Genomic DNA, 26,510 nt, shown 5'->3' with positions numbered 1-26,510 from the left:
GTTCCATATTTTTGCAGTTGTGAATTGTGATGCTATAAACAAATGTGTGCAAGTGTCTTTTTTTTTTTATATATAATGACTTCTTTTCCTCTGGGTAGATACCCAGTAGTAGGGTTGCTGCATCAAATGATAGTTCTACTTTTAGATCTTTAAGGAAACTCCATACTGTTTTCTGTAGTGGTTGTACTAGTTTATATTCCTACCAGCAGTGTAAAGGTGTTCCCTTTTCACCACATCTATGCCAGCATCTATTATTTTTCAATTTTTAAATTGTGACCATTCTTGCAAGAGTAAGGTGGTATTATATTGTGGTTTTGATTTGCATTTCCCTGATAATTAGTAATGATGAGCATTTTCTCATGTTTATTGGCAATTTGTATATCTTCTTTTGATAATTTTCTATTCATGTCTTTAGCCTACTTTTTGATGGGATTATTTGTTTTTTCTTGCTGATTTGTTTGAGTTTCTTGTAGATTCTGGATATTGGTCCTTTGTTGGATGCATAGTTTGCAAATATTCTCTCTCACTTTGTGGATAATCTCTTTATTTTTCTGATTATTTCTTTTGCTGTGCAGAAGCTTTTTAAATTAGGTCCCTTCTATTTATCTTTGTTTTTGTCGCATTTGCTTTTGTGTTCTTGGTCATGAATTATTTGCTTAAGCCAATATCTAGAAGGGTTTTTACGATGTTATCTGCTTGGATTTTTATGGTTTTATGTCTTAGATTTAAGTCTTTGATTTATCTTCAGTTGATTTTTGTATAAGATGAGAAATGAGGATCCATTTTCATTTTTTTTTACATGTGGCTTGCCAGTTATCCCAGCACCATTTGTTGAATAGGGTGCCCTTTTCCCACTTTGTTTTTGTTTGCTTTGTCAAAGTTCAGTTGGCTGTAAGTATTTGGCTTTATTTCTGGGTTCTTTATTCTGTTCTGTTGGTCTGTGTGCCTGTTTTTAATACCAGTGCCATGCTGTTTTGGTAACAATAGCCTTGTAGTATAGTTTGAAGTCAGGTAATGTGATGCCTTCAGATTTGTTCTTTTTGCTTAGTCTTGCTTTGGCTAAGTGGGCTGTTTTTTTGTTTTTTTTTTTTTTTGGTATCATGAATTTTAGAATCATTTCTTTTCTAGTTCTGTGAAGAATGATAATGGTATTTTGATGGGAATTGCATTGATTTGTAGATTGCTCTTAACAGTATGGTCATTTTCACAATATTGATTCTACCCATTCATGAGCATTAGTTCATTTGTATTAGTTGTATTAGCCCATTTTCACACTGCTATAAAGAAATTCCTGAGACTGGATAATTTATAAAGGAAAGAGGTTCAATTGACTCATAGCTTAACATGGCTATGGAGGCCTCATGAAACTTACAATCATGGTGGAAGGCAAAGGGGAAGTGAGGACCTTCTTCACACGGTGGCAAGAGAGACAAGGGCAAAGGTAGAACTTCCAAACATTTATAAAACCATCAGATCTCATGAGAACTCACTCATTATTATGAGAACAACATGGGAGAAACCCTCCCCATGAACTAATCACCTCCCTCCCTTGATACCTAGGGATTACCATTTGAAATGAGATTTGGATGGGGATACAGAGTCAAACCGTATTCTTCTGTCCTGGCCCCTCTCAAGTCATGTCTTTTAACATTTTAAAACCAATCATGCCTTCTCAATAGTACCCCCAAATCTTAACTAATTTCAGCAAACTCAAAAGTCCACAGTCCAAAGTGTCATCTGAGACAAGGCAAGTCCCTTCTGCCTAGGAGCCTGTAAAATAAAAAACAAGTTAGTTTCTTCCAAGATAAAATGAGGGTAAAGACATTGGGTAAATATACCCATTTTAAATGGGGGAAATTCGCCAAAACAAAAGGGCTACAGTCCCCATGCAAGTCTGAAATCCAGCAGGGCAGTCATTAAATATTAATGTTCCAAAATTATCTTCTTTGACTCCATGTCTCACATGGGGATCACATTGATGCAAGAGGTGGGCTCCCATGGCCTTGGGCAGCTTTTTCATGGGCTGGAGTTGAGTGACAGGGCTTTTCCAGGTGCACAGTGCAAGTTGTTGGTGGATCTAACATTCTGGGGGCTGGAGGACAGTGGCCCTCTTCTGACAGCTCCACTAGGCAATGCCCCAGTGGGGACTATGTGGAAGCTCCAATTTCACATTTCCAACCTATACTGTTCTAGCAGAGGTTCTCCGTGAGGGTTCTAACCCTGCAGCAGACTTCTGTCTGGATATCCAGGCATTTTCATACATCCTCTGAAATCTAGGTGGAGGTTCCCAAGTCCCAGTTCTTGATGTCTGTGTACCCACAGGCTCAACACCATGTGGAAGCTACCAAAGCTCAAGGCTTGTACCCTCTGAAGCAACAGGCCAAACTGTACCTTGGCCCTTTTAGCCACAGCTGGAGCTCGAGTGGCTGGGACACAGGGCACCAAATCCTAAGGCTACACATAGCAGTGGGGCCATGGGCACCCATGAAGCCATTTTTTCCTCCTAGGCCTCTGAGCTTATGATGGGAGGGGCTGCCACCAGGATCTCTGACATGCCCTGGAGACGTTTTCCCCATTGTCTTGGCAATTAACATTTGACTCCTGGTTACTCATGCAAATTTCTGCAGCAGGCTTGAATTTCTCCCTAAAAAATGGGTATTTTCTTTTCTATAGCATAGTCAGACTACACATTTTCCAAACTCTTATGCTCTGCTACCTCCCCTTTTAAAGTTTCAATTTCAGATCATCTCTCTCAAGTTCAAAGTTCCACAGATATCTATGGCAAGGGGAAAATGCTGCCAGTCTCTTTGCTATAGCAAGGTGACTTTTGCTCCACTTCCCAAGAAGTTCCTCATCTCCATCTGAGACTACTTCATTGCCCACATCACTATCAGCATTTTGGTCAAAATCATTCAATAAGTCTCTAGGAAGTTCCAAACTTTCCCACATCATTTTATCTTCTTCTGAGCCCTCCAAACTGTTCCAACATCTGCCCATTACCTAGTTCCAAAGTCACTTCCACATTTTCAAGTATCTTTATAGCCATGCCCAAAACTCCTGTTACCAATTTACTGTATTAGTCCATGTTCACACTGCTATAAAGAAATTACTGGGTAATTTATAAACGAAGTGGTTTAATTGACTCACAGTTCCACATGGCTGGAGAGGCCTCAGGAAACTTACAATCATAGTGGAAGGTGAAGGGGAAGCAAGGACCTTTTTCACATGGTGGAAGGAGAGAGAAGGGAGAAGGAGGAACTTCCAAACACTTATAAAACCATCAGATCTCATGAGAACTCATGTCATGAGAATATCATAGGGAAGACTACCCCTGTGATCTAATTACTTTCCTCCATTTATGAGTGGGGATTACAATTTGAGATGAGATTTGAACGGGGACATAGAGCCAAACCGTATCAGATGTGTTTCCATTTGTTCGTGTCATCTATGATTTCTTTTAGCAGTGTTTTGTAGTTTTCCTTGTAGAGATCTTTCACCTCCTTGGTTAGGTATAATTCCTAAGTCTTTTAATTTTTTTTGCAGCTGTTGTAAAAGGGATTGAGTTCTTGATTTGATTCTCAACTTGGTCACTGTTGGTGTATAGAAGTGCTACTGATTTGTGTACATTCATTTTGTATTCTGAAACTTTGCTGACTTCATTTATGAGGTCTGGGAGCTTTTTGAATGAGTCTTTAGGGTTTTTTAGGTATACAATTATATCATTGACAAACAGCGACAGTTTGACATATTCTTTACTGATTTGGATGCCCTTTATTTCTTTCTCTTGTCTGATTGCTCTAGCTAAGACTTTGCTAGGGGTTTTAATCATAAAGGTTGCTGGATTTTGTTAAATGTTTTTTCTGCACCTATTGAGATTATCATATGATTTTTGTTTTTACTTCTGTTTATGTAGTGTATCACACTTATTGACTTGTATAAGTTAAACCAACCCTGCATCACTGGTATGAAACTCAGTTGATCATGGTATATTATCTTTGTGATATGCTGTTGAATTTAGTTAGCTAGTATTTTATTGAGGATTTTTGCATCTATGTTCATCAGGGATATTTGTCTGTAGTTTTCTTTTTCTTTTTTTTTTTTTTGTAATGCTCTTTCTTGGTTTTGGTATTAGGGTGATACTGGCTTTATAGAATGATTTAAGGAGGATTCCCTCTTTCTCTATCATTTGGAATAGTTTCAGTAGGATTAGTACCAGTTCTTCTTTGAATGTCTAATAGAATTCAGCTGTGAATTCATCTGGTCCTGGACCTTTTTTTGTTGGCAATTTTTAAGTCACCATTTCAGTCTCACTACTCGTTATTGATCTGTTCATGGTTTCTGTTTCTTCCTGGTTTAATCTAGGAGGGTTGTGTGTTTCTAGGAATTTATCCATCTCCTCTAGGTTTTCTAGTTTGTGTACATAAAGGTGTTCATAGTTGCCTTGAATGGTCTTTTATATTTCTGTGGTTTCAGTTGTAATATCTCTCATTTCATTTCTAATTGGTCTTATTTGGATCTTCTCTCTTCTTGGTTAATCACACTAATCATCTATTGATTTTGTTTATCTTTTCAAAGAACCAGCTTTTTGTTCTATTTATCTTTTGTGTGTGTGTGTGTTTTGTTTTTGTTGTTTGTTTGTTTCAATTTCATTTAGTTCCACTCTGATCTTTGTTATTTCTTTTTTTCTGCTGGGTTTGGGTTTGGTTTGTTCTTTTTTTTCTAGTTTTTGGAGGTGAGACCTTAGATTATCGATTTGTGGTCTTTCAGACTTTTTGATGTAGGCATTTAGTGCTAAGAACTTTCCTCTTAGCAGTACTTTTTCTGTATCCCACAGGTTGTGATTGATTATGTCACTGTTATCGTTCAGTTCAAAGAATTTTTTAAATTCCATCTTGATTTCATTGTTGAATCAAGGATCATTCAGGAGTAGATTATTTAATTTTCATGTGTTTGTATAGTTTTGAGTTATTTTTGGAGTTAATTTCCAATTTTGTCCCACTGTGATCTGAAAGAGTACTTGATATAATTTTGATTTTCTTAAATGTATTGAGACTTGTTTTATGGCCTATCATATGGTTTATCTTAGAAAATGTTACATGTGCTGATGAAAAGAATGTATATTCTGCAGTTGTTGGGTAGAATTTTCATAAATATCTGTTAAGTCCATTTGTTCTAGGGTATAGTTTAAGTCCATTGTGTCTGTGTTGACCTTCTGTCTTGATGACCTGTCTAGTGCGTCAGTGGAGTATTGAAGTCCTCCACTATTATTGTAGCAATTGTTTTGTAAATTTGGGAGCTCCAATTCCAGTGTTAGGTGCATATTGATTTAGGATCGTGATACTTTCCTGTTGGACTGGTCTTTTATTATTATATAATGTTCCTCTTTGTCTTTTTAAACTGTTGTTGCTTTAAAGTCTGTTTTGTCAACTATAAGAACAGCTATTCCTGCTCACTTTTGATTTCTATTTTCATGGAATTTTTTTCCACCCCTTTCATCAAGTTTATGTGAGTCCTTATGTGTTAGGCAAGTCTCTTAAAGACAGTTGATACTTGGTTGGTGGATTTTTATCCATTCTACCATTCTGTATCTTTTAAGTGGAACATTTAGGCAATTTACATTTAAACATTAGGACTGAGATATGAGGTATTGTTCTATTCATCATGCTAGTTGTTGCCTGAATACCGTGTTTTTTTTTTTTTTTTTCATTCTGTTATTGTTTTATAGGCTGTCTGAGATTTACGGGTTAAGGAGGTTCTATTTTTGATATATTTCAAAGTTTTAAGATTTAGGACTCCTTTTAGTATTTTTTTGTAGTGCTGAATTGGTAGTCACAAATTCTGTCAACATTTGTTTTTCTGAAAAAGACTATCTCTCCTTCATTTATGAAGTTTTGTTTCACTGGATACAAAATTCTTGGCTGATAATTACTTTGTTTAAGGAGGCTGAAGATAGGCCCCTAATCCCTTCTGACTTGCAGGGCTTCTGTTGAGAAATTTGCTGTTAATCTGATAGGTTTTCCTTTTGGGATACCTGATGCCTTTGCCTCACATCTCTTTAGATTCTTTAGATTTTTTCCTTCATTTTGACTTTAGCTAACCTGATGACTATGTGCCTACGTGATAATCCTTTACAATGAATTTCCCAGGTGTTCTTTGAGCTTCTCGTATGTGGATATCTAGATCTCTAGTAAGACCAGAGAAGTTTTATTTGATTATTCCCTCAAATAAATTTTCCAAAGTTTTAGATTTCTCTTCTTCCTGAGGAACACCAATTATTCTTATGTTTGGTTATTTAACACAATCTGAAATTTCATGGAGGCTTTGTTCATGTTTTAAAATTCTTTTTTATTTGTCTTTGTTGGACTGGGTTAATTCAAAAGCTTTGTCTTTGAGCTCTGAAGTTCTTTCTTCTACTTTTTCAATACTATTGCTGAAACTTTTCAGTATATTTTGCATTTCTCTAAGTGTGCTGTTTATTTCCAGAAATTGTGATTATCTTTTCTTTATGACATCTATTTCTCTGGAGACTTTTTCATCCATATCCTGTATTTTTTTTTAATGTTTTTAAATTGGTTTTCACCTTTCTCTGGTGCCTCCTTGAGTAGCTTAATAGTCAACCTTTTGAATTCTTTTTCTGGCAATTCAGAGATTTATTCTTGGTTTGGATCCATTGTTGGAGAACTAGAGTGATCTTTTAATGGTGTTATAGAACTTTATTTTGCCATATTACCAGAATGACTTTTCTGGTTCCTTCTCATTTGGGTAGACTGTTTCAGTGGAAAGATCTGGAACTCAAGAGTTGCTATTCACATTCTTTTGTCCCGGGGTGCTCCCTTGATATGGTTCTCTCCCTCTTCCTCTATGGATAGGGCTTCTGGAGAGCCAGACTGCAGTGATTGTTATTGCCCTTCTGGTTCTAGTCACTCAGCGGGGCTATGGGGCTCCAGGCTGGTGCTAAGAACTGTCAGCAAAGAGTCCTGTGATGATTCATCTTCAGGTCTACTAGTCATGGATACCAGCACCTGGTCTGGTGAAGGTGGCAGGGAAGTAAAGTGGACTCTGTGGGAGTCCTTGGTTGTAGTTTTGTTTTAGTGCACTGGTTTTAGTCCTTAGTTGTAGTTTTGTTTAGTGTGCTGGGTTTCTTGAATGCTGGTTATGTCAGCAGTGAAGTTGTCACATGGACAGACTCAGGACCTCTGGTTAGCCAGGGTGTTGCAGGTGGTGGAATTAACTGTTGTTTTCTCCTTCTTTGGAGCAGGGTTTCCTCTTATGAGTTGCTGTAATGGCTTGAGTTGGTTGGCCTCCAGCCAGAAAGTGGTGCTTTCAAGAGAATGCCAGCTGCAGTAGTAGAAGGGGGTTATAATCTTTCTCTGCCTTGGCTAGGATGAGTACTTGGGTTTCTCAGTAATGAACAGGACCATAGAGCTCCCAAGAGATCATTTCTTTTATCTACCCTGATAGATCTTTTCTATCAGGGTGGGTAGAGAAAAATCATCAGACCATCAGGTGGGGGCAGGTTAGGTGAATCTAAGATCATACTCTCTTTGGGTGGGACTTGCTGTGGCCACTGTAGGGGTGGAGGGCTGGTTCTCAGGCAAATGGAGTTATGTTCCCAGGGGGATTATGGCTGTTTCTGCTGTGTCAAACAGGTCTCCAGAGATATGGGGGAAAGCTGGCAGTGACAGACCTCATCCAGCTCCCACACAGCCGGCAAGGCCAGTCTCACTCCCACTGTGCCTCCCCAGCTGCACTGAGGTTTATATACAGGCATCTGGTAGGCAGGCTGAGATCTTGCCCCAGGCTACAAGCCTCCTGGTAAGAAAGCAAGCAGGGCTCTCAGGCCTTGTTCCTCCCTGCCTGCCTGCATCATTGGCTGCAGCTTCTGTGCTCGTATCTTCACTTCCCATTTGTCTCTTCCTCCAGATTCTACTTAGGAAAGTTTGTGCTCAGTCAGAATTATTACAAAGTTAAGCTAGGAGCTTCCTTTACCCTGAAGCCCTTCCCCAATTCCACTGGCTGCCTTCCCTTCCCAAGGACCCCTGTGAGATAAGGCCAGGAATGGCTTCCCTGGGGCTCCAGCTGGGGACCAGGAGTCCCTATAGGGTTCTTCCCGCTACTTCTACTTTTTATACTTTGCTCGGCTCCCTAAATCCGTTTCAACTCTAGGTAAGGTTAAATCCTCTTGTGATCTGGATTTTCAGGTTTTCCAACGGGGATATGTGTTCAGGGGCCAGCTTCTCACCTTCTCACACTTTGGGAACTCAGTTTTTTGGCTATCTTGTGGTGTTTGTAGCAGCAAGTGTCTTATTTCAAAGTGTCTGTGAATTCTGTCAGTTTTCCTGATATGTTCCTGCAGTAGCTCTTGGAGCAAAAGTTCACAGTGTAAGTCTCTACATGCTGTTCTGTCTGTCTAACTGGGAGCTGCACATTAGTCCTGTCTCCTATTCACCATTGTTTTTTCCCTCTGATTTTCCTTTCTTTTGGATAAATACCCAGAAGTGGGATTGCTGGATCATATGGTATTTTTATTTTTAGTTTTCTGAAGACCTCCGTAGTGTTTTCCATGATGGCTGTACTAATTTACATTCCCACCAACAATGTGTAAGAGTTCTTTCTCTGCATCCTTATCAACATTTGTTATTTTTTGTCATTCTGATAATAGCCATTCTAACTGGGGTAAGATCTCATTGTGGTTTTGGTTTGCATACCCTGATGATTGGTGATGTTGACTATTTAAAAAATATATTGACTAGCCATTTGCATGTCTTCTTTCAAGAAATATCTATTCAGATGATTTGCTTGTTTAAAAAAATTGAATTAGTTGTTTTTTTCACTGTTGAGTTATTTGATTTCCTTATATACTTTGTTCTTAATCTCTTGCTGGATGGATACTTGCTGGATGACAAATACTTCCTCTCATTCTGTTGATTGTCTCTTCATTCTGCTGTTTCCCTTGTGCAGAAGCTTTTTAGTTTGCTGTAATCCTATTTCTCTATTTGGGCTGTTGTTGCTGATACTTTTGAGGTCTTATCCAGAAATTCTTTGCCCAGACCAATGTCCTGAAGCATTTTCCCAATGTTTTCTTCTAGTAGTTTAATAGTTTGGGGTCTTAGATTTAAGTCTTTAATCCATTTTGAGTTGATTTGCATATATGGTAAAAGAAAGGGGCCTAGTTTCATTCTTCTGCATATGGTTATCTAGTTTTCCCAGAACGATTTGTTGAAGAGAACTGTTCTTGCTCCAATGTTTGTTCTTGGCACCTTTGTCAAAAATCAGCTGGCTATAAATGTGTGGATTTATATCTCAGTTCTCTATCCTGTCACATTGGTCTGTTTTTATGCTTGTACCATGCTGTTTTGGTTACTATAGCTTTGTAGTATATTTTGAAGTCAAGTATTTGTTGTTTTTACATAATGACAAATTTGTTTTTAACCTTTGTTCATTAGGGATGGAGCCTATAGAGGTGCCTCTTGAGGAAAATAGTGAACGGGCTCAGATTTGCCAAAGCAAGGTCTGTGCTGACAGGTGAGACTTTGCAGCAGGTGAAAATCTCAACTTTATTGACATGCTGGCCCCAGAAGGGGAAGAGAGCAATGCCCTATGCAGTCTATCCTCTGCTACCCTTCAGTCCAGTTGCTTCCCATTTCCCACTCACATGCTTCTCTCTAACTCTCTTGGCTCCTTGGTCTTCAAACCTATCAAGCATGTTCCCCTCTCAGGTCTTTGCACTTGCTGTTCCCTCTGCCTGGTGCTCTTCCCCTAGTTATACCTCCACAGGGCTTGTTCCCTCACTTCTTCCAGTTTCATCTCCAACAGGTCTCTGCTCAAAAGTCCCCTTCTGAGAGGACCACATGACTACCCACATAAACCAGCCCTATCCTTTCCATTTCTCCTGTTGTATTCACTTCCTTTGCATTTGTTGTTTCCAAGATATATATTTGTTTATTGATCTTTTGCCCCTCACACTGGAATGCCTGTGTTGCTCCCTTCAGAGCTTGGGACAGTGCCAAGAGGACAGTGTTGGGTGGGCAGACAAGATGACACAGAAGGAATGGTCTGGAGGGCATTGCAGCAGTCCAGAGGAGGCCTGATGGGGAGGGAAAAGATGTGATTTGCATTTGAGAAGACCAGCTGGTGTGTGTGAAGTGGTTGGAAGGGGGAAGGGGTGCAAGCAGGAAGGCCACATAAGCACCTGTGACAGCAACACAGGTGAGACAGGATAGAGGCTTGGACCAGGGTCAAAGAGAAAGTCAGAAAGGCAGCAAGTATATATTCTGGAAATAGAATAACCTGAACTAGCTGATGATTGGAGGAGGAGGCTGAGGGTGAGGGTGGCAGATATCAAGACATCTCTCAGGTTTTTAAGGTGTAGCTTTCAGGTGATAACTCATAAATTATATACCATATTATGGATTATTATCTAATCTGGGTTGCTGATGATAAATCATCTACTGAATTCTAGGAAATGTAAAGTGGGGTTGAATGTAATGACATTGCTATTTCGTTTATTGATTATACATGTTTGTAAGTCTTGTTATTGAATAAATCAAATGTCTGCATCCCTTGTTATCTAATCTGATCTGTATCTGAATACATGTGGAATAGCAAATTTTCCAATCTTTGGAAATGTATCCTATCTTAAACTCCAACCAATCCTCTCTTCACCCCTGCCCAAATTCTAAAACTATTAACTATGTAACAGTTCACTAAAGATTTATATATAATAAAAAGCTTTCAAAGTGTTGATTGCTACCAGTTAGCACAATGCACTCATTAGTGGGTAGGTTTGTGCTCAGTAGATGGTGATACTGCATGGTATCAAACCATATTGCACGTTTTTGTGCACTGCCCTGAACATATACTATCACACAAGGCAGAAAATGGTATGTTAAATGCTAAATCTACATCCAAGTTGGACCCCAGTCATTAGTACTCTGGGTGATAGGCAGAAGATCACTCTGGAAGTGTGAAGGGCTATACCCCCAGGAAAGCACAAAGGTGATAATGTGATGATTGTGTTTGACACAGTGGAGCATCCTGGGCACTGGTCCCCACCTTGGAGGTTGAAGAGTGAAGCACACTCTACATCTTCTCACCAGTACTTTCACCAATGTCACCAACTTACACATTCATTTAGCACATTTTCAATTACAACAATGAATTTTAGATAAACAAAATTCTAGAGGATTCTTAAGTTTTCAAACACCAGATTGATACATGTAGTACTTATCTGTAACTCACAGGCACAGTGTTCATTTTACAAACCAAATGCGTCAGTCTGTGTTTGAGAGAAAATATTTCAATCAGGCCCATAGTGAAAAAATAGGACACATTTCTGGGCTCAAGGGCTTCTGAAAGCAAAATATCACTCTGGAAGTTCTCAAAATCTAAGCTTTGTGGTTCTCTGTGTCAATAATTACTAGTAAAAAGGTCTTTCCAGGAGAAATGTTTCAGCTTTTTATCTGGTCTGAAAGCTTCACATGAGCCCCAGATGGCAGGTCTTCCTGTGCCTTGGAAATCTCCTTGCAGCATCTGTCACTTCAGTCTGCCTTCTCTTTGGGGCTCATGCAATGTTTTGTTTTATTTTATTTTGTAATCTAACTTTTTGCAATTTAGATTATTATTTAAATACATACTATGTAACAGTTCACCCATTCCCCCTCTCTTTTTCCAGGGTAAATACCTATGATTGTGGAGAAAAAATTTCAAGCTGGTTGTCAACATTTTTTGGACATCCTTGTCATTTGATCAAACAAAGTTCAGACTTTCAAAGGAATGCAAAGAAAAAACATGGAAAAGGTATTACATTTTTAATTGGTTTTTAGAGACAGGAGCCCTGGCTTACCCTTGCACACATATGGGTGACTTGCTCATGTATGGAGAGCTGGGGTGGTCAGCCTTTGGCAGAAACCTGTTGCAGTAGCCCCAGGTCAGCAGGAGGAGCGGGGTCCAGGGTCCCCATACGGAGGCTGAGGAGGGCATAAAGCCAGCTGCCCAGCCTCTGCTCAAACATTTGGCCTTAGTCCTGCATGTTCAAAAGCACAATGAATCCAGTTGTATTAAGTAAAAACACTAATAGCTTTCTATGTCCTCAGATTGGATCTGAAATCAAGGAAACCTGGGTTGCTAGTTTTTAGCTCTATCACCAAACAGTGGTGTGACCTTGGAAAATCCTTGAACCCTATGATGCCTCAACTTCTATAGACCTCAACTACTCAGACTTTTAAAAGTTTCGACAATTTTTCCCTCCATAAGCCATTGTTAGGATGAAGTGAGGCAGTAGAGATGAAAGTACTTTGACCCAGATGTGCAGAAAAGATCATTTTCAGGTGTCTGCTCAAACGTCACCTCCTTAGACAAACCTGGCTGATTACCCTTTTCAGAACAGCAGCCTCTGCCTGAACCTCTGCAGCAACATAGCAACCTTCCCTATTTCATTTTTCTCAGTGGTACTTTTTTTTAAACATCCTTCTGACTGTATATTTTGCTCATTTATTTTGTTCTGTTTTCCTTTTAGTAGATGTAAGCTCTATGAAGATAGGGATTGTTGCTTGTTTTCTGTTTTTTTTTAAAAAAATTTATTTTACTTTAGGTGCATACTGTATCTGGCATTTCTCCCTATATTATCCCTCCCCACCCTCCCCACCCCCCATTGTCTCTCCCCTACCCCTGCCAACTGTCCCCTGTGTGTGATGCTCCTCTCCCTGAGTCCACGTGTTCTCGTTGTTCAACACCCACCTATGAGTGAGAACATAGGATGCTTGGCTTTCTGTTCTTGGGTCAGTTTGCTGAGAATGATGGTTTCCAGATTCATCCAAGTCCCTACAAAGGACACAAACTCATCATTTTTTATGGCTGCATAGTATTCCATTGTGTATATGTGCCACATTTTCTTTGTCCAGTCTATCATTGATGGGCATTTGGGTTGGTTCCAGGTCTTTGCTATTGTACACAGGGCTGCAATGAACATACATGTGCATGTGTCTTTATAATAGAACGAGTTATAGTTCTTTGGGTATATACTCAATAGTGGGATTGCTGGGTCAAATGGAATTTCTATTTCTAGATCCTTGAGAAATTGCCACACTGTCTTCCACAAAGGTTGAACTAATTTACACTCCCACCAACTGTGTAAGAGTATTCCTATTTCTCCACATCCTCTCCAGCATCTGTTGTCTCCAGATTTTTTAATGATTGCCATTCTAACTGGTGTGAGATGATATCTCAGTATGGTTTTGATTTGCATTTCTCTAATGACCAGTGATGATGAGCATTTTTTCATATGTTTGTTGGCCTCATATATGTCCTCTTTTGAAGAGTGTCTGTTCACATCCTTCGCCCCCTTTTGAATGGGTTTGTTTGTTTTTTTCTTGTATATCTGTTTTAGTTCTTTGTAGATTCTGGACATTAGCCCTTTGTCAGATGGGTAGGTTGCAAAAATTTTTTCCCGTTCTGTTGGTTGCCAATTCATGCTAAACCGCTAATTAAACCTCTGGAGTTTAATTAGGTCCCATTTGTCTATCCTGTCTTTTATTGCCATTGCTTTTGGTGTTTTAGTCATGAAGTCCTTGCCTATGCCTATGGCCTGGATAGTTTTGCTGACGTTTTCTTCTAGTGTTTTTATGGTGTTAGGTTTTATGTTTAAATCTTTGATCCATCTGGAGTTAATTTTAGTGTAAGGTGACAGGTAGGGATCCAGTTTCTGCTTTCTGCACATTGCTAGCCAGTTTTCCCAACACCATGTATTAAATATGGAGTCGTTTCCCCATTGCTTGTTTTTGTCAGGCTTGTCAAAGATCAGATGGTTGTAGATGTGTGGTGTTTCTTCTGGGGTCTCTGTTCTGTTCCATTGGTCTACGTCTCTGTTTTGGTACCAGTACCATGCTGTTTTGATTACTGTAGCCTTGTGGTATATTTTGAAGTCTAGCAGTGTGATGCCACCGGCTTTGTTCTTTTTGCTTAGGATTGTCTTGGCTATGCGGTGTCTTTTGTGATTCCATATGAAGTTTAAAGTGTTTTTTTTCCAGTTCTGTGAAGAAGGTCATTGGTAGCTTGATGGGGATAGCATTGAATCTATAGATTACTTTGGGCTGTATGGCCATTTTCACAATATTGATTCTTCCTAACCATGAGCATGGAATGTTTCTCCATCTGTTTGTGTCCCCTCTTATTTCCTTGAGCAGTGGTTTGTAGTTCTCCTTGAAGAGGTCCTTTACATCCTTTGTTAGTTGTATTCCTAGGTATTTTATTCTCTTTGTAGCAACTGTGAATGAGAGTTTGCTCTTGATTTGGCTCTCTGTTTGTCTGTTATTGGTATGTAGGAATGCTTGTGATTTTTGCACATTGATTTTGTATCCTGAGACTTTGCTGAAGTTGCTTATCAGTTTGAGAAGATTTTGGGCTAATATCTTCTAGATATACAATCATGTCATCTGCAAATAGAGATGGTTTGACTTCCTCCTTTCCTAATCGAATACCCTTTATTTCTTTTTCTTGCCTGATTGCTCTGACTAGAACTTCCAATACTATGTTGAATAGGAGTGGTGAGAGAGGGCATCCTTGTCTAGTGCCTGATTTCAAAGGGGATTCTTCCAACTTTTGCCCATTCAGTATGATATTGGCTGTAGGTTTGTCATATATAGCTTTTATCATTTTATGATACGTTCCATCAATACCTAGTTTATTGAGAGTTTTTAGCATGAATGGATGTTGAATTTTATCGAAGGCCTTCTCTGCGTCTATTGAGATAATCATGTGGTTTTTGTCTTTGGTTCTGTTTATGTGATGGATTACATTTATGGATTTGCATATGTTGAACCAGACTTGCATCCCTGGGATGAAGCCTACTTGGTCATGATGGATAAGTTTCTTGATGTGCTGTTGCAATCGGTTTGCCAGTTTTTTATCGAAGATTTTTGCATCAATGTTCATCGTGGATATTGGCCTGAAGTTTTCTTTTTTAGTTGAGTCTCTGCCTGGTTTTGGTATCAGGATGATGTTGGTCTCATAAGATGAGTTAGGGAGGATTCCCTCCTTTTGTATTGTTTGATACAGTTTCCGAAGGAATGGAACCAGCTCCTCTTTGTATGTCTGGTAGAATTCAGCTGTGAATCCATCTGGACCTGGACTTTTTTTGGTTGGTAGGCTATTGATTGCTGCCTCAACTTCAGTCCTTGTTATTGGTCTATTCAGGGTTTCAGCTTCCACCTGGTTTAGTTTTGGTAGAGTACAAGTGTCTAGGAATTTATCCATTTCTTCCTGGTTTACTGGTTTATGTCAGTAGAGCTGTAGTAATCTCTGATGGTAGTTTGTATTTCTGTGGGATCAGTGGTGATATCCCCTTTGTCATTTTTTATTGCATCTATTTGATTCTTCTCCCTTTTCTTTTTTATTAATCTGGCTAGCGGTCTGTCTATTTTGTTGATCTTTTCAAAAAACCAGCTCCTGGATTTATTGATTTTTGAAGGGTTTTTTGTGTCTCTATCTCATTCAGTTCTGCTCTGATCTTAGTTATCTCTTGTCTTCTGCTAGCTTTTGAGTTTTCTTGATCTTGCTCCTCTAGTTCTTTCAATTTTGATGATATGGTGTTGATTTTAGATCTTTCCTCTCTTCTCTGGTGGGCATTTATTGCTATAAATTTTCCTCTCAATACTGCTTTAAATGTGTCCCAGAGATTCTGGTAAGTTGTGTCTTCATTCTGGTTGGTTTTCAAGAACATCTTTATTTCTGCCTTCATTTCATTGTTTATCCAGTCAACATTCAGAAGCAAGTTGTTCAGTTTCCAAGTGGTCGTGTGGGTTTGAGTGTGTTTCTTGATCCTGAGTTCTAGTCTGATTGTGCTGTGGTCTGATAGACTGTTTGTTATGATTTCTGTTCTTTTGCATTTGCTGAGGAGTGATTTGTTTCCAATGATGTGGTCAATTTTAGAGTAAGTGCAATGTGGTGCTGAGAAAAACATATATTCTGTGGATTGGGGTTGGAGCGTTCTGTATATGTCTATTAGATCTGCTTGGTCCAGCTCTGCATTCAAGTCCTGGATATCCTTGTAAATTTTCTGTCTTGTTGATCTATCTATTATTGACAGTGGAGTATTGAAGTCTCCCACTATTATTGTGTGGGCATCTAAATCTCATTTTAGGTCATTAAGAACTTGCTTTATGTATCTGGGTGCTTCTGCGTTGGGGGCGTATATATTTAGGATAGTTAGCTCTTCCTGTTGGATCGATCCTTTTACCATTATGTAATGTCCTTCTTTGTCTCTTTTGATCTTTGTTGGTTTGAAGTCCATTTTTTCAGAGACTAGAATTGCAACCCCTGCTTTTTTTTGCTCTCCATTTGCTTGGTCAATCTTCTTCCATCCCTTTATTTTTAGTCTATGTGTGTCTTTGTATGTGAGATGGGTTTCTTGAATACAGCACATCAATGGGTTCTGACTTTTTATCCAGTTTGCCAGTCTGTGTCTTTTGATTGGAGTATTTAGGCCATTTACATTCAATGTTAATATTGTTATGTGTGAATGTGATTCTGCCATTTTGTTACTGGCTGGTTTTGTTTCTCATTAGTTGACTCATTTTCTTTATTGCATTTTTGGTCTTTGCCAACTGGTTTGCTTTTGCAGTGACTGGTACTTGTTCCTTTCCATGCTTAGTGTTTCTTTCAGGAGCTCTTATAGGACAGGTCTGGTGGTGACAACATCTCTTAATAATTGCTTGTCTGTAAAGGATTTTATTTCTCCTTCACTTATGAAGCTTAGTTTGGCTGGATATGAGATTCTGGGTTGAAAGGTCTTTTCTTTAAGGATGTTGAATATTGGCCCCCACTCTCTTCTGGCTTGTAGGGTTTCTGTCAAGAGATCTGCTGTGAGTCTGATTGGCTACCCTCTGTGGGTGACCTTACCTTTCTCTTTGGCTGCTCTTAGCATTTTTTCCTTCATTTCAACCCTGGTGAATCTGACGATTTTGTGCCTTGGGGTTGCTCTTCTTGAAGAATATCTTTGTGGAGTTCTCTGTATTGCTTGAATTTGAAATTTGGACTGCCTTGCTAGGCTTGGGAAGTTCTCCTGGATAATATCCTGGAGTGTGTTTTCCAGCTTGCATTCATTCTCCCCGTCATATTCAGGTACACCAATCAAGCGTAGATTAGGTTTTTTCACATAATCCCATATTTCTTGGAGACTTTGTTCATTTCTTTTCACTCTTTTTTCTCTTGTGTTGCCTTCTCTTTTTATTTTATTGAGTTGATCTTCAATCTCTGATATCCTTTCTTCTGCTTGATCGATTTGGCTATTAAAACTTGTGTTTGCTTCATGTAGTTTTTGTTCTGTTTTTTTTCAACTCCATCAAGTCGTTTATGTTCTTCTCTAAGCTGGTTATTCTAGTTAGCATTTCCTCTAACCTTTTTTCAAGGTTTTTGGTTTCTTTGCATTGAGTTAGAACGTGTTCCTTTAGCTTTGAAAATTTGTTATTATCCACCTTCTGAATCCCGTTTCCGTCAATTCTTTGCACTCCTTCTTGGTCAAGTTGTGATCCTGTGTTGTTGAGGAGTTGTGATCCCTTGAAGGAGAAGAGGTATTCTGGTCTTTGATGGTTTCACCTTTTTTGCGCTGTTTTTTCCCCATCGTTGTGGATTTACCTGGCTGTTGTGTCAGAGAGCTGCTTGATGTGATCGCTTGCACCTGTGGGGGCACTACTGGGTTTCTAGGGACTCCTTCAGGTTACTAGGGAAGCTTCCTGTGTCTTTTTTGTTTATGCTGGCAGATTAGACCTGCCTCTTCTGCTGACCTGTAGGCACTGCTGGGTTGTCAAGAATGCCATCCCGTTGCTACGTAGGCTTCCTGTGTTTTTTGTTAAAATATGTAGCCCAGTCCCACCCCTCTAGTGATGGGTTGTGCCCTTCCTCCACTGGGTTGGATCATTCAGGGTTCATCTCAGGCTGTGGCACTGGCTACTCAACCCACTAGAGTCAGAGCTTCAGCCCTCTGGGGTTTGTGGGGGAGGTTAGGGACCCACCCAGCCGCACCTGGCAGTCTCCCTTTTTCAGCTTTCTCTCTCTTCGGTCATGGAGTAGGGGCCGCCCAGCTGCTCCCGCTTACAGTCCCCTGTCTCTCTGGGTGGGGGGAGGGGGCGATAGTTCAGTCTGCAGACTCTTATTCAACTCCACACTTGTAATTCCCGGCGCTTGACTGGCAAAGATCCCCTGTTCTATGTATTGCTGAGGCTTTGGGGGAAGCGCTGTATCTGGACTGGAGTGCCAGAGGTGGAGCTTCTGACTCGCAGGTCAGATGCACTTTCTGGGTGAAGCAGCACCCCTCCCCGCCTCAGTCTGCCCTGAGTGGGCTTTGCTCACCCTCGGACCAGACCCGTTGAAATGCACCTGGTACCTCGGTTGGAGCTAGGAGATCTCTGGGTTTCTGCGTCTCTCTCACTTGGTGTCGTGTGCTGGAGTTGTGTCTAATTGGCCATCTTGGATCCTCTGTTGCTTGTTTTCTTCACTGCTGTCTCCTCATGCTTCAAATGGCACCTGGCACATAGTTGCTCACTAAATGGCTAGATGAATGAATAAATGATCACCAGTTTGTTCAGATATTACCTGGCCTAGTGAACAGTTCACAGAGGAACTAGCTTGTAATCTAAATAGCATTTAGAATTTGGGCATGGTTGCTCACCCCTGTAATCCCAGCCCTTTGGGAGGCTAAGGAGGGAGGATTGTTTAAACCCAGGAGTTCAAGACCAGTCTAGGTAACATAGCAAGACCCTGTCTCTACAAGATAAGATGCAAAAATTATGAAACCCTATCTCTTGAAAAAAATACAAAAATTAGCCAGGCATGGTGGTGCATGCCTATAGTCCCAGCTACTTGGGAGGCTGAGGTGGGAGGATCACCTGAACCTGGAAGACGGAGTTTGCAGTGAGTTGAGATCACAGCACTGTACTCTAGCCTGACCCTGACAAAGCAAGACCCTGTCTTGCTAGGTGTGGTGGCATGCACTTGTAGTCCCAGCTGCTTGGGAGACTGAGATGGGAGGATCTTTTCAGCCCAGGAGTTCGAGACTGCAGTGAGGTATCACCACACTACTGCACTGTAGCCTGGCCAACAGCAAGACTCTGCTTCTAAAACATAAAATAAATAAACCAAACAAATAGCATTTTGACCATATATGGGCTGAAAACTGGGTCTAGGGCCCTGCATAGGTTAACCTATAAATCCCTGAAAGTGTATGCCATAGAGAGGAGTCAAAGGATGTAATGTGCTTAGACTTTTTAAAGTTCTGATGATTTTTCATGCCATAAGCTGTTAAGAATTCAAGTTGCTGTGTGATAGAAAAGGGGAATAGATTTATACTCATTTTATTGAAGTTAGATTGTGGTATTTGGGGTATGGATAAGCTTAGAGATATGATTAAAGGGGAGGGAGAAATAGGCATTTCCAGGGGTGGAGACATGAAAGGAGTGGGATTTGTCAGGACCTGTGTGCCACCCTTGTAAATTATCTGGAGAAGATAGCAGCAGTGAAATCGCTAAGTGCCAATCATTCATAGCACCCATTGCCTACCTGGGGTTTGCTGGGTTTTCAGGAGGCTGGCTGAGATAATTATGCCTTACTCCTGGTCCTTTGGAGTCTTGGTTGGTGAGATCACTCACCAGCAGACAGCAATGCTACAAAGTAAGGGATGTAATAAAGGTCTATGCAAAGGGCAGAATCTTCTACACCTGGAATGAGTCACAGAGGGCTTCAGGAAAGAGGTGAGTTTGGAGCTGCATCTTAAAAGAAGAGTAGGAGTTTTCCAAGCAGACAGAGGCGGGATGGTTATCCAGGAGCAGAGTGGCAGGGCTTGGCATTCATGGGCTCAGAGAAGGGTTTAGGAGGGTCAGATGTGAGCAGGGGAGTGACAAGGTACAAATGGGGAGAAGGGGTGAGTGTGCCACTGAGGAGTCAGTAGTACTCTGTCTATGGTTGTGTGACTCACTGGAGGATTCTAAGCCAAGAAGCTTCATAACATTGCTTATGTTGGAAAGGCAGCCCTGACTTGGCGAGGGGGCTGTATCAAGTGGGAAACTCAGGCAGTAAAGACACCGGGTGGGAGGCAGCTGGGACTGTCCTGTTGGGAGATGGGGCCTGAAAAGGCGATGGGTGCAGAGGAAAGAAGAAAGCCTGTCTTCCTGCTCTCTGCACAACGCAGAATCAGGGAGTGTCACCTTGTGACTGTTTACACTTAAAGGACACCACCTAGGGTGCCGTGTTCTCTGACAATCTAAGCCACTGGTCTTGAAACATATTTTTTGAGTTGGTATGCCTTAGAAGGAGTTTTAAAAACTATATTCCCTACTCATACATTTTTACATTGTCATCTAAATTTTAAAAATCATTTAAACAGCTACAAAGGATATGATTTCCAGCATATTATAAACGTTGTCATTTTAAATTTAAACTGGTATTTTGCTCTTTTCAACATAACCAGTAGAATCTCAATACTGTAGCATTTTGTAAAACCATAGCAATTTGAATCTCATGAGTATATAGATATATATATACATACACACACGCACACACACATATATATATAATGAATACACTGTCTTTTAATGGTCAGTTTTACTTCTTTCCTTTTCCTTTATATATATATATATATGTATTCAATATATACATAATACAAGTTGAAGAGGAAAAGGAAAGAAGTAAAAGACTGGACATTAAAAGACAGTTCATATATATATATATAAAGACATTTAAAAGACATTAAAAGACAGTTAGTTCATCTATAAAGACAGTTAGTTCATATATATGAACTAACTGTCTTTTAATGGCCAGTCTTTTACTTCTTTCCTTTTTCTCCTCAACTTGTATTTCCTCTCCATGTCCTCAACAGAATTTTATCTTAGTGTTACGTATTTTGTGCTTGGAAATCTTTCATTGACTACTATCCTATCATACTTCTGTGAAATTAAAATGTCTATATAAATTTACATGGATAAACATTTTTTAAAGTTTACTGTGACTGTAAGTTTGAGTGCTAGGAAATTTCTTCTGCATTGAGTTCTTATATTAAAACAATTTTTTTTTTCTAGAGATGGGGTTTCGCCATGTTGCCCAGACTGGTCTCAAACTTTTGAGCTCAAGCAATCCTCCCACCTTGGTCTCCCAAAGTGCTAGGACTACAGGCGTGAGCTTCTGCACCCAGCCCATAATTTTTAGTAGTATACAGTTGATCAAAGCAACATATGTATATTATAAATTTTGAAAGATAATTATTAAACATGATAAGAATAGTGAAAATGAATCTCTTAATGAGGTGGCTGGGCTCCCTGCCATTGGTTCCCACTCCCATGAATGCCTGTCACTCATGGCCAGAATAGCTGGTGCTCAGCCTCCGGTCTCTTCTCAGAAGCTTAAATAGAAGGCTAGGGAAAGGAGTTTGGTTAGTGCACTGTCACTCAAACCTTTCTTCTGAAGTATGTGACCAAAGCACTGGGCTCTAAGATTGAAACGCCTTTCATCATCTGTCACTTGACAGCTTAATTAGGCCCTGCAGTTTTGTGGACAGCAGAGAATTGGAATCCAGCTGACCTACAAGAGGATAATTCACCCAAGCTTTAGAGACTTATTTTTTCAGCTCAGACTCCAGGGTTTTGAATGGAGCTTTTGTCTTCCATCTTGGAGATTGTTGGTCCCTGAGGGTGTGTGCCTTAGGAGACCTTGGCCTTTCCTCTGTGAAGGAGGAAGGGTCTTTGTGGACAGGGCTGCACTTCTCATCTCTGGAAGAGCCATTTTAGCAAAGGGTATATGAAAGTGGAGGATCTGGAGGGCGATTCTCTCAAAAGTATCTGTTTGCGTCTACTCTGGGGTCCACACCCTGATTTGGAGACAGCTGAGTAGGTCCTGGCCCAGGCAAACCTTTTCATCAGTATCTTGGATATTGATAGTGAGGCTGGGCCTGCCAATGGGAGACGGAAGCTGGGTGATAGGCTGCCAGCCATTCTGAAAGCACTTAATATTTTTTTCCATAGTTTCTTCTCTCTTTTATTAGTTTTTAAACATCCACTATCTATTTCTAAAGTCAATGTCTGGCACTGGCCCAAGGGGAAACAGCTTTTCCCTGATTATATTCAGAAGTGCTCTCTGGGCCTATTGCCCTCACCAAGGTTCTCTGCCTGGCTCTGTCCTGTCCTGAAGAAGGATGCACCTGCCATCATCCCTCCTCCTCCAAGTCTTGCTTCCAAGTCTTTTTGCTGAAAAACTTTTTAAAAAAAATTTTGCTGGAAAAATTTCATCTCAGCATTATTTTATTTTACTTTTTAAATTTTCTAATTTTTTTTTTTTGAGACAGAGTCTCACTGTGTTGCCCAGGCTAGAGTGTAGTGGCTCACTGCAACCTCCATCTAATGGGTTAGTAGAGACAGAGTTTTGCCATGTTGGCCAGGCTGGTGTCAAACTCCTGGCTTCATGTAATCCTCCTGCCTCAGCCTGCCAAAGTACGCCCAGCCCTTATTGTTATTTTCTCTAGGTTATTTTAAATGGTATTCTAGGATCTCCTTTTCCCTCCTTATTGAAAGATATTTACCATGCTTAGGACATTTTTATTATTGCCAGGCATCACTTTTTTTCCTTTATAGATATAGTCTCTACCTTTTAAAAACACGAGTCCATGAAAACATGATTGACTGTTATTCTGAGAAAGCAACTCTTCTTTTTATTTTTATTTTTTTTTATTGCATTTTAGGTTTTGGGGTACATGCGAAAAACATGCAAGGTTCTTGCATAGGTGCATACATGGCAGTATGATTTGCTGCCTCCCTCCCCTTCACCTATATCTGGCTTTTCTCCCTATGCTATCCCTCTCCAACTCCCCACCCCTCCGCTATCCCCCCCTCTCCCCCAACAGACCCCCGTGTATAGTGCTCCCCTCCCTGTGTCCATGTGTTCTCCTTGTTCAACACCCGCCTATGAGTGAGAACATGTGGTGTTTGATTTTGTGTTCTTGCAACTCTTCTTTTAAATGCTCCATCATTTTCAGATCAGCCTTCTGGTATAACAGCCACCCTTTCTCTGGTGAACGAGGCACAGTATCTGCTGATCAACACATCAAGTATTTTGGAACTTCACCAGCAGCTAAACACCAGGTAAGAACTTGTATCTTGGGACTAGCAGACAAGCATCACCATTTGTCACTGAGAGCAGGATCTGGCACCCACCTGGGAAGGAGAGATCTGAGAGTCATGAAGTTCAGCCCTGCTTCCTTTACAGATGAGACACTGAGGTCCTGAGAAGTCAGCAAGCCCTTTCATCCAGCTTCCATTTGGCTTTATAGAGGGTTATCTTGTATCTTACAAAGATCCTTTTAGACATCCTCAAGATGCTTAATGGAGAATCCCTAACTCTCACATTTTAATCAGTTTCTTAATGTTTGTTTTAATTGAATTGCCACCAACTTGACCTACTTTTATTGCCCACCCTCCCACTGTCCCCTGTCCCCTAGGATCTCTGCCCTACTTCACACAGTCATTCCAAAGGCTAAAAAAAAAAGAGTGGTTATGGAAACTTTTAAAGTTGTAATTGCAGCCATGCTTTATTTGAAAGATGTGCCACTGGTGGAACTAGCACCCCTCCCTGCCCACTCCCACCCAGTGCTCCCCCAGGGACCCTACCAGTGTCAAAAGCTGAGCTCCAGAAAGGGTCATGGTTGTTCTTTAGAGCAAAGTGAAGTCCCAAGGTAATCAGACAATGAGGAAAAATCACCCAGCTGTCATGCCACAGGGTGACTGGAACAGGCTCCTCATTCCTGGTCCACAGGCCAGAGATGAGCGTTGTGTTAGTGGCTACCCCTAACAGCACGGTGAACCGGGGGTCCTGTGACTGTCATGCACCACGTGGTCATGTGCACATGCATACATACTTGCAAAGTCATACAAATACAGATTAATAAAAATGACCAAGGCCACCTCCTCCACCTCTGCAGGGTTGGGCTATTTGTAGTCATTCTTATTTCTAGCCATTGTGGAAAACAAACATCATTCTCATACGGTGGCCCAGGTCGCTGTCTTTGGGAACAAAAGTGTGATGCAGCCATATGTTCCCTGGGTATGCACTGAGTTCTCCTGGCACTGAGGGACCCTCCTCCTCAGGCATGTAGAGCCCTGGAAAAAGTGGGCATGCAGTTTTCTGGGGTTCATGATGTGGAAAGATAGGAGGCAGGGACAGGCTTGCTGCAACCCCGATTGCTACCAGGAGGGGCATTTTCCCCACTATCTGATTTCAAGCAAGGCAGACCCACTGGGCAGGTGGTCCAAGAGCAGAGTGAGGGTCCCCTGCTTGGTGTTTCTTGGTGCTCTATTTGCAAATCTGAGGGATTCTATCAGGCAAATGTTAACCGCGATAGCTTTTGGACATAAAACATCCCCTTTTACGAAGCCCAAAGTGAGGATTTATAACCTGGAGAGTAGATGCAGAATCAAAGGATTTCATGACTGGAAAGTGCTAACTCTCTTGTTGCAGATGAGGAAACCGTGGTCCTCACAGGTTGTGGGAGTTGCACATAGTAAGTGGCAAAACCAGACTCGGGTATCTTGGTCTCTGGTTTTTCATACACTATTTGCCATTCAAAGGGGATTGAGATATAACCTTGGGACTCCTCCTTCCCAACCCCATAGTCTTTCTATTCTGTCTCTGAGGCATACTCTAAGCATGCCCAAGGATTTACCCCACACCAACTTAAGCAATTAAAAATTTACTAAAGCACAAAATTGTGCAAAAATCATCAGATCACAGTTAAATTCAGTTTTGCACATATATACACCCATGCTCCATCATTTTCAGATCAATCTCCTGGTACAGCAGCCACCCTTTCTCTGGTGAATGAGGGAGAGTATCTGCTGATCAACACATTAAGTATTTGGGACTTCACCAGCAACTACCACTACCTCGATCAGGCTAAGAACATACTCCAGAAACCTCCCTTGTATTCTAGCCCAGTCAGCCTCACTGAAGGTCACTACTATTCTGACTTCTTTCACCATAGCTAGTTTCACCTGTTCTTGAACTTTATATGATGGGATCATACAGAATGTGTTCTTTTGTCAGAGAAGTTTTAAGATGTATTTTCAGTGCATTCTTCTGGGTGAGGGTGGGGGGTGCAGAGGGGGCCATTTTTTGGAACCTCATGGCAGTAAATAAAAATTATACAAATAAACAAGAATTAGAAAAATAGGCCAGGCATGGTGGATCACACCTGTAATCCCAGCACTTTGAGAGGCTGAGGTGGGAGGATCATTTGAGCCCAGGAGTAAAAACCCAGCATGGGCAACATAGTGAGAACCCATGTCTATAAAATATAAAAATAAGTTAGCTGGGCATGGTGGCACATGCTTGTAGACCCACCTACTTGGGAGGCTGAGGCAGGAGAATTACTTCAGACTGGGATCTTGGTCGAGGCTGCAATGAGCTGAGATTGTGCCACTGCACTCCAGTCTGGGTGACAGAGCAAGACCTTGTCTCAAAAACAAAAACAAAAAGCAAAAAACAAAGAAACTACAAAAATAGCAGATGTTAGTTAAAACTGCAAATAGAATGGAAATTAGAAAATACTATCCACTTTATTTATAATGTTTTAATACCTGAAAAAAGGGGTGAGATCTCAACACCTGTGGAAAGAAGGGAGAAGTAGGGAGTGAGATCTCAGTGCTTTTTAGCTCTTTGATAATTAAGCCTGTTTACAGGTCTTTAAATGCCTTATGCTGCCCCACCTTCGGAACTGGTATGTTCTTAGAAGTTTTTTCTTCACTGGAGCTCTGTTCACTTGGTTTTCAAAGTCTTCATCTCTTCAGCTAAGATCTGCTCGCCCTTTTCCTGGCTGCTGTGGGCCTGTCACTGGAGATGGGACCATATCCCAGGGGAGGCCCTGATGTCTGTTTAGCAGATGGGTGTCTCTTGGCCTTGCACTCATGGTAAAAGTCTGTTCTGATTATCCAGGCTGCAGGCCACAGTAGAGCTGATGAAGTTAAGTATTGCACGGCAGGCATGATGAATAATTACAGCGGTACAATTATCTGCCACCCTCCCCCGACTTACGCTTTTTGGTTGCCTTAAACAGTGATGAGAATGGAAAGGAGGAATTATTCTCAGTGAAGGATCTCAGCTTGCGTTTTCGTGCCAATATTATTATCAGTGGAAAAAGGGCTTTTGAAGAAGAGAAATGGGATGAGATTTCAATTGGTTCTTTGCATTTCCAGGTAAGTTTTGGGAAGTTCTGTTATTCTCCTCCAGGGTTGTCAGTGAAGGTTGACCTCAATCCCAGACCTGGATAGATGCAGGTGGGACTTCCTCCCTGTCCTTGTCTCTTAACTATAAAATCTTGGTGGGAGGTTGTGTCACCTCAGCATTCTGAGACACCCCATGGAATAATCTATCCTTTATTCACCAAGAAGATGGCAGCAGTCAGTTTCACATGAGCCACAGAGGGTGTGCCCCATCAGAGGGCTCTGTGCTGCCTCTGTGCTGGTCAGTTTCACATGAGCCAC

At 40.8% G+C, this 26,510-nt stretch overlaps 1 protein-coding gene across 3 annotated transcripts in view; it reads left to right on the top strand.

Moving 5' to 3' along the window:
• MOCOS (molybdenum cofactor sulfurase) overlaps positions 1-26,510 on the top strand; it is an 84,835-nt gene that overhangs the window by 42,531 nt on the left and 15,794 nt on the right. For all 3 annotated transcript variants that reach the window (XM_064379259.1, XM_021670033.2, XM_064379260.1), the window contains 4 exons: positions 9,447-9,525; positions 11,675-11,799; positions 23,012-23,117; positions 26,084-26,222. In XM_064379259.1, coding sequence (XP_064235329.1) covers positions 9,447-9,525; positions 11,675-11,799; positions 23,012-23,117; positions 26,084-26,222 — 449 coding nt within the window. The remainder of the gene's footprint in view (positions 1-9,446; positions 9,526-11,674; positions 11,800-23,011; positions 23,118-26,083; positions 26,223-26,510) is intronic.

The sequence above is a fragment of the Aotus nancymaae genome, unplaced genomic scaffold (genome assembly GCF_030222135.1).
Source record: "Aotus nancymaae isolate 86718 unplaced genomic scaffold, 86718_ANA_hifiasm-v0.15.2.pri h1tg000020l, whole genome shotgun sequence".
Taxonomy (NCBI): Eukaryota; Metazoa; Chordata; class Mammalia; order Primates; family Aotidae; genus Aotus; species Aotus nancymaae.
This window is presented reverse-complemented; position numbering and strand designations above follow the sequence as displayed.